We start from the raw sequence: 16013 nt of genomic DNA on the forward strand, positions 1-16013 counted from the left end.
ATTAGATTTGATTGGAATAGATTGGATTATATAATACTACCTTATATTTGGTGCAATATTGGATTGGATTATGATAAACTATATTTGAATGAAATTAAATAGTATATTGACGTTTAAATATAAATATGAATAATCCATCGATATTTAATAATAAAATAATTATTAGTATTAAGTTAAAAGACAATTACCAAAAGATTAAATATATGGAAAATTAGTTATTATGTAGTCATAATTATAATAAATAAATAAAAATTAAATTAAATTATACTTGATTATTTAATTTAATTTTTATTACATATTTTAGATATATTTTATTTTACCAAAAAAGTTAGCAAATACTATATATAAAAGCAATCAATTATTGGCATTATTTCATGATTAATTTTACAGTAATGTTACTCTTACTTAGTTGGGAATGTTATTGGCAGAAGAATGGCATGATGTAATAGGCACGTATGCCTTCCAAAGTTGCAAATTTATATATGTGCATGTATGTATGTATGTATGTATGTATCTTTTGACATTAATATATGGTACTTAATTATAATGTTCTTTTTATCATATTATATGATATTTTTTCTTGTTAATTACATAAGCCAACCAAGAATTGTTTAATCATTTAAATTTAAATTAATCTATTAAATAATATTTAAAATCAATTAGAAAAATTGTAATTATAAAAAAAATGGACCTATTGCAAAACACTCACCTAAAGTCTTATTATGTTTAAAATTCTCATTCTTAATAATAAAAAATTGATAGTTAAATATGCACAAAACATAGAAAATGGATAAATAATAAAATAATAAAAGGATAATTTATATAGTACGAAATAAAAGTATTTAATAGGGGTATTAATGAGAAAGAATATTAAAGTTCCGTTCAAATAAAAGTTGGAATATTTAACTCTTTTTTTTCATTCAAACCTAAATATCATATAATCAAATATAAGTTATAGAAAACAAACAAACTAAAAACTCTAAACTTTTAAAAATAATTAAAATTCATACTTCAGACAAAAAATAAATAGCCACTAAACTTTTATAAAAATTAGTGAATAAAATACACGCATGCACGTGTTGGTGTGCGTGTATGTGTACATATATAAATGTAGACAATATAATTTTCTTTAAAAGATTACAAACTGAAGTTCACAATATTACTAATTGAAGTGTGTAACAGACAATTAATTCAAAATTTATATAATTAATGAACACCAAGAGGATATCAACACGTGTGACAGCAACATGCTAAAAAATACAAAAAAGCTAATTTTACCTAATCAAATAAATAAAGAAAAAATATTGTAATTTAGACTAACTTAAAACGCGGAGCAAGAGCATGCAAATGCTTATATGCTTGAATATAAAATTAACAATATGAATGCTTGTATGTGATGACAATAACATGTAATCTACAAGAATTACTAATTAAAGCAGAAGAGGTTGAAGTCGCCATACAGATTTTATTTGATCCAAAGTTAACAAAGATAACGATATTATCATGTACAAGCCATCTTTTTTATAATCGAAGCTCACAAAAAATGGAAGATGGTGTGTACAAGATCCATATAGTTTCTACTTTTGGCATTTTAACCATCATTTTCTTTAGTTGCCCCTTTCAAAAGCAACAAAGAAGATGATGCCTCCATATCATCAATATGGCTTTTTAGATTCTCACGAAGCTTCTCCAATGATGCCTTCATATGGAGAAGTTCATCAAGGCCAAGGTCATTAATGGATTTCTTACAATATTTCGATAACCCTTTTGCTTTGAGAGCCTTGTCAAGCATCTCACCGCGTTTCTTCTCAATTTCCAGCTGATTAACCAAGTCAATTAGTTGCTCGTTGAGCTGCTCGACTTTAGCCCCTTGCTCGACATCAACATGGCTATTAGTCTCGTCTTTTGGGTCCATTTCCCAATTTAGAAGACGCTGAACCACAACATCAACGCTGGGGTGCCCAAATGAGAAAGGCTTTCCCCCAGGAGAAAAAACAACAATCGCAATGTGAGCAGCACATAGCGTCGCCAGCTCATTTGCCTTCTTGAAGAGCCCATTTCGGCGCTTCGAGAAGGTCACTTGCCTTGAGTTGCTATCTTTCACCATCTTCATCTCAATCTTTCGGCGACCCATAATTTGTTGAAGAATGAGAATTTTAGAGAGGATGAGTGAGTCAACTCTCAATATTACCATGTTTATATATGATATATTTAGGAAAGTGAGAAGGAGGTGTTTAATGATGCCAGAATCAGAGAGTTTACATGTTTCTAATAATGGATTTTGCTTCTTCATTACTTCTATATATGGATTATTATTTTGCCGATATTGGAGAACTTTTTAATTTGTTACCTTATTAGTCTCACCCTTGTAATTATGAAACTTTAAGCTTTTAGTTGTCAACAATTAATCTTTCTTGAATTTGCTTCTAAAAGTATTAATTCCATGTTGTGCTAGTTTATTTAGCTTATAATAACATTTAGAATGCTCTTTTAATCATGGTGCGTGCTATGTATTCTTAGTCAATTTAGACTTAGGTCTTGAATTCAAGCATTATAGTATGCATGTGTGTTTAATTAGTAAAAATTAAAAAAAAATTACAACCACTAAGTGGTAATATGATGTGTGTTGTTATCTTTTGGTAAAATAATTTTATTTAATTATTATATGAATGACATAGTACCTCCAATGTATTTTGGGTATTAGAAAAATAAAGTATAATAAATCCGTTGAGTATTTAGTGTGAACGTATATATATGGCACCTAAAGCAATGCGTTTTCTAAAAACAGATAAAAAAGAAAAATGCAATCTATATATATGGTGTATGAATTAATGACCAACTAAAGATATTAGTTGTGCTTACTGATTTTTTTTAATAATGGCTTGACATCCTAAAATTTTGAAGTGAGAGGTGAATAATACATTCAAAATTGTTGCAACACTGTTACTTCTAATTCTATTTGTCTTGCCATTTTTGTTTACATGCAGTTCTTTGTCAGGTATTCTAGTTTTGACATATGTCTCGTTTCTGAAAGCGCGGTCTTATTTTTTATCTCTTTTTTTGTGTCTTTTTTGAATCTCAATTAAAACAACTAACTAGAGGGGAATTTATAAAAATAGCTCCAACACTTTTAAGTTTTTTAAAATTGATTTCAATCATAACTAGTCAAATACAATTTTTTTAAAACTAAATCAGCTCTAACATTTAAGATCATTAGTTGTCGTAGGGCAACATATGTCTATCACGCATAATGAAAGAGTTGTAATTACGTGTGATAGGCATATGTCACCCTGCCTATCGCTAACAATAGGTGCCCGTCACACATATTTTGAATGTTATCTCCAATTTTGTTTTAGCTCGGATTTTTATTATTTTCAATTTTTTTTATCTATTATCTCAAACTAAATATTTAAGAACTCTCATAATAAATAGAAAATAACAATATTTACAACAAAATCCAACATCAATATCAAACCTAAATCCTAAACTTAAAACATTAAAAAAATCACATTATGTAAAAGCATACACTAACCTTAACTTGTTGTTTTATGCATTACACCATTTATTTGATGAATTTGGTAATTTATTAAGAGTCATGAGGTTTGGTGATTTCTTGAGATGGTGAGGTTTGATGATTTTCTAAGAAGGGTATCGATTTGGTAATTTGTTGAAAATGATGAGGGCTATTGGTACTAAAAACTTGTATTTATCTAGTTATAACAGAAAAAACGTTAACATAGTCAATTTCAAAAAAATCTAATAGTTTTGAGACATTCCCTAATTAAAAAGACGTGCTTTTATATATTTTTATTATTTAGATATCACAGAGTCTTGGCAGGGGTGAGCTTAGAGTTCAACTTTGCGGTAGCCAAATTAAAAAATTTCTAAACTGACTATATGATTTTTTTTTTCAATTGTACTACATATAACATGTAAAAATTTTATTTTCATAGTGTAAAAGTTCTTTTCCTATTGAAAAAATATAATATAAATTTGAATAAACAAAGTCTATAAAACATCAACAAAAAAGTAGGCTCACTTATTTCCAACAAAAGGAAAGAGAATAGAATTTGTTAAAAATAAATTAATAATTATAAAGACACAAGTTACTATCAAAATTGATTTTTATGAGATGATATAACTTGAATGATATTTTTCTCCAAAATTTAAACATTGTGAGAGAATGTGGCCCCATAGGGTAAGATTGGCAAAATATGGGTTTAGGCTAAGCTTTTTCAAAATCATCCTTATTTGCAACCCTGATAGCCCTCCAGTAGTCATCTCTAAGCTGTACATTAGAAACGTTTGTGTTAAGTTGGAAAATACTTACCTTGCATAGTACCTATTAAGGAAAAGAATTGAAAGTGTTAATCTTGGGCCACCCTCTTGTGAAATGATAACACTTCAAATTGCCCCCTAAAGTTTTGACAACATCAGGTTACCCCCAATAGACACTTTGATCATAATTAAATATATTAGATTGATCAGATCGTACCAAACTATAAATGTAAAAAAAAAAAGTAACAATATTTAAGTTTTTACGCACCTATTTTGTGATCCATAAAACTCTTGGTTCAAGACATTCAGCACACCTTTTGTATATCCGTCATAAAAGTTAACTCCCTTGAATCAGCTAAATATTATTTCAAATGCTCCAAAAACCAAGTCCAGCTGTCAATGTTATAAGATTCACACATACATACTGTTAATGGAAAGATTCATTGGCTTGCATCAAGTGTAACTGCTAATAACAATACACTCTCGAATGGTTCCTTTAAATGATATCCTTCAAAACAAATAAATGGTCTATATCCCTCCTTGAAACCATCTATAAGTCCTGGAAAACACATAATGAACCTTTGAAACTTACACTTGTCTGCAGGGGTGCTTGATTTTATGATTTTAAGCATTGCTAGTGCACCTGGCATATGTTGTTTAATGATGTAAGCATAATGTCACAGGACGAGAGGTTATATCTTGGGTGTCACGATTGCGGTCCATGACATTAGTCCCAAAAGTCTTTAAAGCTCTAAATATGGTCTCCGCCGCCTACTGACTCTAGAATATTTCTTTTGGCTCTATAAGCCTTCTGTGGACTGACCTTAACCCCACACATCTGTTTGATATCAATAAACATATTCTCCACAGAAAAGGAAATATTAACGTTGATTTTTTTTCTGGTACTTCTTGACAATCCAAGCAGTTGTTGCCTCTAGATTTTTCATAATCTCTTGACATGTATAGATATTATGAAAACTTTTTATTTGGAAGCATTCACCATGTCTCTACTACGAAGCATAGACTTTAAACGGATAGTTGAATGCATAACAATGACATAGTATCCTTATTCTCTCAAATTTCACTCTTTTACCTCGAAAACTTTCTTGATTACAAAAATCTTGAAGGACTCATGCAAAAGACTTCGTGTTTCTTAAAACCATTTCAACCTTAAAATCCATTAGATTTGTACTATCCTCAAACATTTGACCACTACTATGTGAGATATTGCACTGAATGGATGTTCATCATCTAATGATTGGATTGGACCAAAATCAGCATTGTCACTTTCATAACCCTCTAACAACCTACCATCTCTATCACTACCATCACCATGATCAAATTTACTACTACCTTTATGTGTTGCTTCTTCATTATTGCTTTTATTATCTGAATCAAAATATAAATAAAACTCATCTTCAGCATGAGGATGAGGCAAATCATCTATTACTGTCTGTGTTGAAAGACAAGCAACTGATGAATTTGTAGTTGCCCTTGTCTTGCTTGGCTTAGGCCTAGTCTGAACAAACTCATTGTCTACAGAATTTATTTTTCTTTTCTTTCCACTACTCTTTAAAGGCTTAACAGGAACAAGTTATCTATTTTGCCTCTACTGTGCAATCCTCTAAGAAGCCCTTATATAGAGAGAAGTAGTTTTCTTTTTGTTGGAACAAATATGAGATGACTACACTTTACTACTTGTGTGCTAGCTTTGGCAAAATCAAATTGTTCTGGATACTGCATAGACCTGGCAGAGTAGTGTTAAACTGACAAGGAGACGCAATAGATTGCCAAAGCAAGCAACGGCAATTTGTTAACTCTTTATGCTTTATGTTAAAGCAAATGTATACGCGCGCACACACACTTTCTACAAGAATTCTAATAATTTAAGTCTCAATTTAAGGCTCAGCTGATGTGTTATTTATCTAAAAAGATGGTACTATATTAATCTCATTAATTATGAAATTTAGTATACAATGAATATAACTTAATAATTAGGATCGTAATTGTTGGAATCCTTATTGATACTATAAAGTTGATAAAAAAAAAAAAAGGTCGCGTCCAGCCGGCTTCGGAATGGCATGGCATGGCATCAAATATATTTTGCAACCTTTTTTCTTTTTCTTTTCTTCAAATATTCATCATATATTTGTTTGGATAGCATGGAAAATGTTTTAGTCATTCAAATTCTCTGTCATCTCGTCATTCGGCTGCGTCTTCATCTAATTTAATATTTAGGGCTGCCAGCCAATCACCAATTCAACATATTATATAATTCTAGTTACCAATTCATTTTTCTAAATGGTATAATACAACATCAAATTGCTTTTGTAAGAAGGGTATTATACAATCCAAGCTGTTTGGGACAAGACCACAACTCTTCACACATGAAACCCACAGCTCGATCTTAAGTCCTCTTTGGTGATACTCTAATTTTATATATGTATATTTGCGCGGTCAATAATGAAAATTTTCATAGATTTAAAGTTTTTTTAATGAAAGATGATGAAGGATGTTGTCCCAAAGAACATTACACTATAGTCATTTCTTATAAGAAAATACAATTAATTTGTAGGATTGCAAGGCGTAGCCGTTAACCTCAAAAGTGATTTGATATCAGTTGTTCAGACTACTTTATTCTAAAATTAGCTGGTTTTTGACACCGTGCACTCTTTGAGAAATAAATTTATAAGACTATATATATTGTAATGGGAAGCATCTTATCTAGCATATGAATAAAGAAGGAATAAGAGTTTTCGTAAAGTTCTGAAAGCAACCGAAAAGATTATTCTTAAATTATATATCAATAAGTGAATATCGAAAGAAGCATATACTAAGCCAACCGGCCAAGAATTGAAGGTCTTTAACAACTGTTAAGATTGAGTATTAACTACGTGAGCGCAAGGCTTTGAAACAAACCCAAATTACAAATGAATTGCACTGAAATCAACTTTGAAATAACATTAATTACTGACGAATTCCAGCATTAATTAAAATCAGGCTTAGTCAAGCTAATCAAGTTTCAACTAGTTATTGTCCCAAGGGCCTGGCTAAGTAGATTTAAAGCAGCTTCAATTAGCTGATCACTTGAGTTCAAATTCAAAAAAAAAAAGTATGGCTTTTAAAAATTTATTAATTTGGTCCAAGATAAAAATAAAAATTTACAACTAATTATTCAAAAGACAATAAATTTAAATATTAAGATTTTGCTTCTAGCAATGAGTAATATTGATTAGCGCAATCATATTTTTGAGCTAAGCCCAAATTGAATAAGACTAATGACTAAACTCAAAGTTGGAAAGCGTTCACAAAGTTGAAAATTCCCTGTCGATACTATTCGGGTAAATAAATGGCAGTTTCAATAAACGTAGCACATGCCCAAATCGAAAATCACACATTCAAATCGTCCAAATTCGGAAGCCTTTGTATTTATTCCCCCCGGAAACTGCCTACTCTATTTCCTCAGTGCCACTGTCATTTTCTATTATATTCCTCCTTAGCTTTTCCATCGTATTTATGTGTTCGTCTTGTCCCGAAAGAACTGAGGTGTCTCACTTTGATTTGAAATTAATAAGACGATAAATTCCGATGCTTTTTGTTGGTCTTTGGTCGAATCCACCGACCTGGGGCTTACAATTGGCCACATCCTTTTTCACGATTGTGAAAAAAGAGACCGGTTGGGTCTTAATAGTACTGTAAATTTACAACATTTTAGTCTCGAATTTTGTATTTTTTGGAAATTTGGTCTATCAACTTAATTAAAAGTATAAGTTTCATTTTTTTAAAAGTTTAAGATTCTTTTTTCTAACTAAGCACATTAATTAAGTCTTGTATTAGCTAATTAGATATTATATAGTAGCAAAAATGTATTTGATTCGTTTAAGGACGAGTTCTGTATTTCTTAGAGAGTTAAAAGTCTTCTATTAATTAAACTGCGTTAGATATATTATATGGCGGCGAACATGTGTGTATAAAAAATAATTAAATGTCCTGAAAAAGCTTATTGATTACTTTCCACTCCAAGGTGCTTCTAGACACGCACGTATCCGTATCCGTATCCAGTATCCAGTATCCTACACAACACAACTCGCGTTCACTCCTTCACGTTGGTCGTTACCTAACCTACCCTTGGTTTATTTTTTATTTATTTATTTATTTTTCTTTTTTTTTTTTGGGTGGGTTGAGTTTGACCCATCAAAACGCGGAGCAGTTATTCTTGCACACCCGCCACATAAATTACCAAACCACCCTCGACGAATAACCAAGTAGGAAAAAAATACCCTCACATCTTTATGAAATATGAACCGTGTCCCTGAAGAAATTCAACTTTCAGAGTCTTATATATAAGCACCATAATTTTGACGCTCTCATTATTCTAATGTGAACGAACAACAACCAGAGACCAGAAGGCAGAAGCAAAGGGCCGATAGTTCGGTGATTGTATCACATATCATATGGAAAGCACGACCACGACCACGACCACGAGCACAGGCATAAAGAGGCTTAACAGGAGATGGGTTTTATTTAAGAGGCTGATAAAGAGGGAGTCTCTGAGATGGAAGTTTCTGGGAAAGTGGAAGAGGCTCAATCTCCAGATCTCTTTCTTTGATGATGTTCTCTTCAAGATTGTTTCCGTTTTTGAAGCTGTTGTTTTGGTTGCCACCGCCTGTTTCTTCTTTCTTTGTTGCGGCTGTCACTTTTGACCCTTCTTCTTTCTCTTTACGTATCCATTTATTTTATGGCATACAATTTTCTTTTTGGATCTTTTAATGAGGTTATGTTGTTTAACTTTTAAGTTACGCCTTGGATTTGGAATTGGGTTTGTGGAAAGAAGAAGAGAGAGTTGGGGGAAGTTTCTGATTGGATCTGATTGCGTGATCCCCTCCTTTGGTCCTTCGTACTTAATTCGTTTTCTAATTGCGGGGGCTATGGCGGTGGCCGTAATTTGGGCTCTGAAGCTTTGCGGGGGCCGTGGGCAGAAGCTAATTTGCATAAATACATCCAAGAAATAAAAAAAAAAAAATTAAGTGAGATGTAACTTCTTTCTATGAACGGATCTTGGCAGAGAGTTATGTTACTTCTCCCTCCGTGTCTCTAGCCTTGATTAGCTAAAATATTCTCATAAATTAAGTGTTAATTTTTCTCCACGCCAATCGGCCAATGCCCACTTTCCGTGGTGGTGTAAACCTTGCTAATTTGTCTTCTTACAGCTCTCCAATATGTTTAGAAACTTAGAATTGAATTCGTCGGGGTGCAAATTTAGTTTTTTTAAAAAAAAATTCTTTCTAATTTTCTTTTTCTCAAAAAAAGAAAAGAAAAGTAAAACTTCATCATCTTTGGAGGAAGAAAATAACAAAATCGCCAATGTCAACCGTCTTGCTGTAACTAGGCCTGACAAAGCTATTCTATTAAGCTCGCTGGGCTCTTCATGGGGAGCCTTATTGTTTTACAGTGCCCAGTAATTTTTGCAAACTTAAGGTCAAATAGACGAAATATGTACCATATATATATGTAGTTTTTTTTGTTCAGAATTTTAAAAGGTGGAAAAGTTTGAAAAAATTTTAAAACTTAAAGTATTATTAAAATAACACTTTAAAATCATAAGACTTCAAAATTTTTCTGAATTTTCTTACATTTTAAAAATTTTAAAATATTATATTAGAAAATTTCTAATACATACATCACATTGTAGGTAAGCAAGAAGTAATGAGTCGAAACACTATTGACATAAGTGAAATTCTAACTAACCACACACTTGCACGATAAGACAGAGTAATTTATTTCTAATTACAGTGTAGTACATTGTGCGCAATTTAAAGCCTAATAAATTCAAGATGCCACGAGAAAGGGGCCTAACTACGGTACCTAATTAAGTTTGACTTGGCAGCCAGAAATTCTTCCAATTTACTTCTTTTTCTGGGACATCAAATTGGAATCCTTCAATCCAGTTATTGGAGACAGAGATTTTTAAACCCGAAAACCCGCAAATATCATCCAAACGGAACGGATCCTACATTAAATCTAGTAAGCGGCAGCGTTTCAGACGACCAGAGAAATCAGCCACTAGAATCTCCTATTTCAATTTTGAAGATTATAGTTTTTAAAAAAGTCAAATGTTGCGGACATAGTTGACCTTGAACTGATTCTAAGGCAATTTCGTTTCACTTTCATCCGTCCCAATCTCAGTAAAATCAATGTTATACCACTCAAAACAAAACTTAATGCATCAGCTGACGACATTGAACGAATTAATTGAAATTGAGCTAACTGGATCTATGCTCTAATCGTCCACAAATAATAACCCATGGTTGGAGCGTCGCATTGAGACAGCAGCCACATCCCCATCATCGCCAGGATAGTGTTGGACAACCAGAACAGAGGCACGAATAAAATCTGAATAAACTAACAAATCCCCAATAGCTCCAATCTCCGGGCACTCACTCCAGCCCAATAAATCAGCCGTGGCCGCCGACGCTGTAACTTCTCTTCCTACAATGTATAAACCAACCTTCTGAAGTTCCATCTCTCTTAAGGCACCTGTTGTCTCTTCTCGATTATTCACTGCCTTTTCATAATAATTCACGTTGTGCTCGCCCGCAGTCTGTAGCCTGAACTCGTTTACAAACTCCGCATCAACCTGGCTTTGCCTTCCATCAATACATTTCGAATATCGGATATCTTCTTCCTTCACATTGTTGTTGTATCTAGAGTGAAGCCGCAGAACGGTTAGTTGAACCGACGGGTTCGCTGACATTCTCCACGCAAGTGCTAACGCTTCGCGGTCGTCTGGGCCGCCGATGAAAACCATGACCACATGTTGCATCCTCCCGTTGTCGGATTTGCCTTGTCCTTTGTCCACGAAGATTCCCACAGAACATGGTGCATTGGCTAATATATTCTTGTTCACTTCACGAAAGGGTGATGACCCTGTTGTATCGGCGTTGCTGTTACCGGCTTGATTATGAAAAGGAAGAATCATGAACGCTATGTGCTTGTCTTCTGCGAGATTGCATACGTCTTCGTGCATAGTGATGAAAGGTGACATTGCAGTGAGGGGATGAACCGAGATGCCTGTGCTCCGGTTTTCAAAGGCTTCAAATATATTGACGATTCGGTCCGACGGGGAACTCCCAACGCGCTTGTATGCGGAGTTCTTGCTCGAGGTGTGGACAATGAGCACGGCAGAAGCGCTGCCTCTGAGCTCAACAAGGTGGAGGGCGAAGATGCAGAGAGGGGATTCTTTGGTGGCATTGGAGAGCTCGAGGAGGTTGATTGTGCCTAGTACATTGCCAACACCGTGGACGCATGCAAGAATTCGGAGCTCAGCTCCTTGTTTTGCGCGCTGTATGCTCCTGCCCTTGTATTTGATAATACGCGTTGAGGACCTGTACATTGTAGAAATGATAGGCGCAACTCCGCCGGTCATTATCACGATAGCTATCACCATGACAGCATACTCTTGGTCGTGCAAAACCTGACAGATCAGATTACTAATACTCTTCTTGATTGTTCTTTGGAATCAAAAGTATATATAGTACTAACTTAAGAAGAGCCCAATATTTTTTGCCTTTTATTTTAATTTATATGGTTCTTAAACTAAGAAAGAGATTTTATATATATATATATATACTGAATCCAATCCAGACAAAGTCTTGACCACCGAGAGAGAAAATTATTAACTAACCTTTTTGTCCCAGCCGAGGTTAAGCACGACCACGGCCAATATACCTTTGGTGTTCATAAGTACGCCAAGAGCCAATCTATCTTGCAATGGCATGTGGTAGGAGTGAGAAACCAAGAGAGTACCCAGAATCTTACAAAAACAAGTCAAGATTATAACAAACCCAGCCAGGAACCAATTATGGACCTTATGAACATTAGTTCTTATCCCACACATTGCAAAGAACAGCGGCAGCATAATCCCAGATACAAAGTCCGCAAACCTCTCAAAAAGCAAAGCGCCCAGATCCCTATCCGGCATTATAATTCCGAAAACAAATGCCCCCACAATTGAGTACGTGCCAGTAACTTCCGTAACAAATGAGCAAATTACAACCCCAATAAGAAAAAAGCACAAATAGGAATCGCTGTAAGCATTGTTGTTTCCTTTTGAAGTGCGGCGAATAAGCCACTCAAGGCCTGGACGCACTGCATAGATGCATGTTAAACTGAAGGCAATAGTCGAAATGATGGCAGCAGGGGCATTTTTAGGACTAGAACGTATTGGTAACACAACTGCCACCAGAATCCAGGAGCAAACATCACTGATCATAGCAATAGACGTAGCTAAACGTCCAATATCTGTTTGAAGGAGCTTGAGTTCTCCCAGAATCCGAGTAACGGCAGGGAAGCCTGTGACAGTGAGCGTGAGGCCCCAGAACAGGCATCCGCTGGGATCAGTAGGGAGATGCAAGAGGCGGGCTGTGAGGAAAAACAAACCAGCTCCCACACCCATTGGAATCAAAGCTCCAGCAGCTGCTATGTTCAATTCTCTCTTGGAGGAACTCTTAATAGAATTTACGTCCATCTCTAAACCAATCAAGAATATGTACAAATCCAAGGCCATGTATGCTACTGTCTCCAACGTCGTCACTGATCGCACAGGAAATAATTTGGAGAAGTATGCTTTCCTTCCAAAAAATGATGGACCTAACAACAAACCACCCTATATAAAATGAATATTTCACATTGTTAATTGGTTATTTCTGACAAACAGCAAAAGGAATTTAATTCCACAAACTATAGTTTTTTTTTTTTTTTGGTTTAAAAAGAAATTCAGAACCTGGAGCTCTATGTACAGAGAATTCCTAAAAGACAAATTATGCATAATCGGATAATCCATGCATTGGAATTGACAATTTTTTTTTCCATCTTTTAGCAATATTTGTACAAAGGGTAGAATTTTAATAAAAGTGAAAAAGATTTGAAGGAACAGTCTTACTTACAAGAATATCTGTGACCAGACGGGGTTGACGGAGAGGTCTGAGAATGAAGTAAAGAGAGCGAGTGATCGTAATGATGAAGGCAAGCTGCACAATAAGGAGAGGGATGGGTTCAAAGAGAGGGTTTTTGCTTGGCCAGATGCCATTTGTGGTGGTTACATTAAGAATGATACATGTATTGGAAAAATTTCTATGGTTTTCATATACATTTGTGACCATTTTTTTCCCCTCAAGCTTGGCTTCTTGAGCAAATTCACCCCGTGCACACCACGGTTGGGTCCTCCTGATATGGCCAGGAACTGGGGGAGAAAGGAAAAAGAAAACAAAACCGGAGTTCGGTTAAAGAGTGCATATTCATAGGTAAATTATTTTGGTTGTCAGCTCTAATTAGGGTATCGTTTTGTTCGTTGGGATTTTGTTTTCGACAACTTTTGAGTAGTTGGAACCAGAACCAGATGATTGTATCTGATTTTGCGGTCACACGGTCATCTGTCTCACTTGATGTCTTCATCCATCCCCACATTAGTTAGATTCTGACAAATATATCAATTATATTATATGATTGAAATGATTAGCGGTTGATGAGCATTAATTCTTTTCCAAATATTTAATACATTTGACCACACCTCATTTTTAATTGCTAAAATATAACTTAAAAATAAATAAATAAATAAGCTTTGATCTCCACTTCGTAGCTACTTACATTTCAACCCAAAATATGAGTTCACTCATGAACACAAACTACTGAACTAGAATAATAATAATCACCTTAATTGTCAAATCTGCATCCAGGATAACCTCAATGCAATTGCCAAGACCTAATTTACAAGGATAGTACAGACAGGAACAAAATTGAAAAGCAATTCGTGAATTCAATAGTGATCCCCATAAACTGATATACAACTAGTAACCCAGTTCCTTCTATTCCTCATGAAACATTGTACTAATAATACAATAACAACCCTACTCATACCCATCAAACTCAGAGTCTTCTTCACTGTTCTCAACTTTGCCATTTTCCTGAAATAATTACATATTTATTGAAGAAAATCAACTTAGCATTATGCAACTGAGCAGAATGAGAAAAAATGATAAAAGTTTTAACAGATGTGACAAACAATGCAAAGCTGTCACCTTTCTCTTGATGTAGTCAGCCATGGCTCTGTCAAACTCAGCTCGTTTCTCAGTGGCTATATCATAATATTTAACTTTTTCCTACAGGCAGGAAATACAGACGAAAGGTTAGTTCTTACAACCACAACCATCCTTTCAATCTTGGAAATTCATTGAAGGATACATACTAGTATCTAACTTCGTCCTTTGCAATTGGATATGTTTCACGTAAACATACAAATTAACTTAAACTTACAGAAAAGATTACTGGCACATGCATAGTCTAAAAATATCCACGTAAATGATGAAAGGCCCATAGAAAATCTAGAACTGACCCTACTTTAACACCAAGTCACTCATGATTATCTAAACAAACATGCCACCCACCTCATATGTCATAGTTTTCCATTTCTCTCCACAAGCCTTGCCAATCTGAAGAACATATATATATAAATTAATAAATTAATCATAGCACAGAGAAAGTGAGACTTTTGCAAGATATAAGAAGAAATCTAGTACATACAGCACGCATTGACTTGATGTCCGGATTCTGCTCTTGGAATCCCTTACGAAAATCCTCCCTTGAAAGTTAAAAGAGTAGAATTCAATTAATAGATCGAAATCCCAATAAGATCTGTAGTTTAGCATATGTCAGAGTAGTTCTCTTCTCTTCTAGGCCTTGCAAATATTATCCTCTAATCAGCAATTTTAAAAGCATCAAAAGGCACAAGTGTAAACCCTGACAATTATCTTCACATTTTATGATAATGAAACAACAAATGAATAATCCAAATTGAGCAACAACAAGCTAATAGCCTATTATTCAATACAAAACAGAATCAAAACAAATGATTTGCGAATAAAACAAAGCGAACTAAAACACATACAGGAAGTAGAAGAAAGCAGTGGGGGGTTTCTTGGGCATCTTAGAATCAAGCTTCTCGTGTTTCTTCTTCAGCTTCGTTGTCACTCTCTTTGCTGAAATGGATTTCCGCTCTTTCTCAATACCAACAGCAGCAACTACACTCTGTCGTGTCGGCCTCTTTCTCAATACCATTTTCCTAGCCCAATTGCAAAGTAACACCCAATTCCGTCACCATCGTTTTGTTAAAATTTCGTTTTATTAAAGTGAAAACTACAGAACCCTTAGGCCAACTGTGTCTAATAGCTCCTTTCAACATAAAAAGTAAATAAATGAAGGATTATAAATATATCTGAAATTTTGAAAATTTATGCTTATCATACAAAGAGAATAAGATTAGAGAAGAGTACAGATTGGAAGCTGATGAAGACTGCGATTCCTTCGATTCGTTTGCTGCTTTCTTCGCCATTTCTCCTCTCTCTCTTCTTCACTCTGAGAGCTCTGCGTTAACGAGGAGAAACTTTCTGAACCGCGGCGTATAGGGGAGAAACTAACTATCAATCCAAAACGCGGCGTTTTATCATTTTAGGATTTTTTTGACGGAAATGGCTTAAAAATTAGGTCTAGCTACCCCCTATTTTGTCTTCTTGTGTTTTCACCGTTAGATTTAATGTGCGAGTAGATTCAACCATAGGATTCTGTAGTTTGGTAACTAACGCTACACATTGTATCCTGAAATTTTAAAAAAATCAAATGTTTCGAAATTCTGACACATAAATCCAGATTGTATTAATTTGTAAATAATTTAAACAATTAGA

The 16013-nt window shown here is 34.3% G+C and overlaps 3 protein-coding genes across 3 annotated transcripts; all 3 read right to left on the bottom strand.

Annotated features, from left to right (window-relative positions):
* Positions 1 to 1591: 1591 nt before the first annotated feature.
* LOC18053277 (agamous-like MADS-box protein AGL29) lies at positions 1592 to 2134 on the bottom strand. Its single transcript, XM_006449596.1, has one exon. The coding sequence runs from the start codon at positions 2132 to 2134 to the stop codon at positions 1592 to 1594; it is 543 nt and encodes a 180-aa protein (XP_006449659.1).
* Positions 2135 to 10460: 8326 nt separating this feature from the next.
* On the bottom strand, positions 10461 to 13764 carry LOC18053279 (cation/H(+) antiporter 15). Its single transcript, XM_024192022.1, has 3 exons — positions 13224 to 13764; positions 11963 to 12943; positions 10461 to 11752 (listed from the first exon to the last, which is right to left on the bottom strand). Exons 1-3 carry the CDS (start codon positions 13437 to 13439, stop codon positions 10559 to 10561), a joined length of 2391 nt encoding a protein of 796 aa, XP_024047790.1. The 5' UTR covers positions 13440 to 13764; the 3' UTR covers positions 10461 to 10558.
* A 131-nt stretch (positions 13765 to 13895) lies between these two features.
* Positions 13896 to 15749, bottom strand: LOC18053280 (high mobility group B protein 14). The gene is made up of 6 exons (XM_006449600.2): positions 15606 to 15749; positions 15221 to 15394; positions 14857 to 14914; positions 14721 to 14765; positions 14355 to 14435; positions 13896 to 14240 (listed from the first exon to the last, which is right to left on the bottom strand). Exons 1-6 carry the CDS (start codon positions 15662 to 15664, stop codon positions 14184 to 14186), a joined length of 474 nt encoding a protein of 157 aa, XP_006449663.1. The 5' UTR covers positions 15665 to 15749; the 3' UTR covers positions 13896 to 14183.
* Between the last annotated feature and the right edge of the window lie 264 nt (positions 15750 to 16013).

Source organism: Citrus clementina, unplaced genomic scaffold (genome assembly GCF_000493195.1).
Source record: "Citrus clementina cultivar Clemenules unplaced genomic scaffold, Citrus_clementina_v1.0 scaffold_2, whole genome shotgun sequence".
Taxonomy (NCBI): domain Eukaryota; kingdom Viridiplantae; phylum Streptophyta; class Magnoliopsida; order Sapindales; family Rutaceae; genus Citrus; species Citrus x clementina.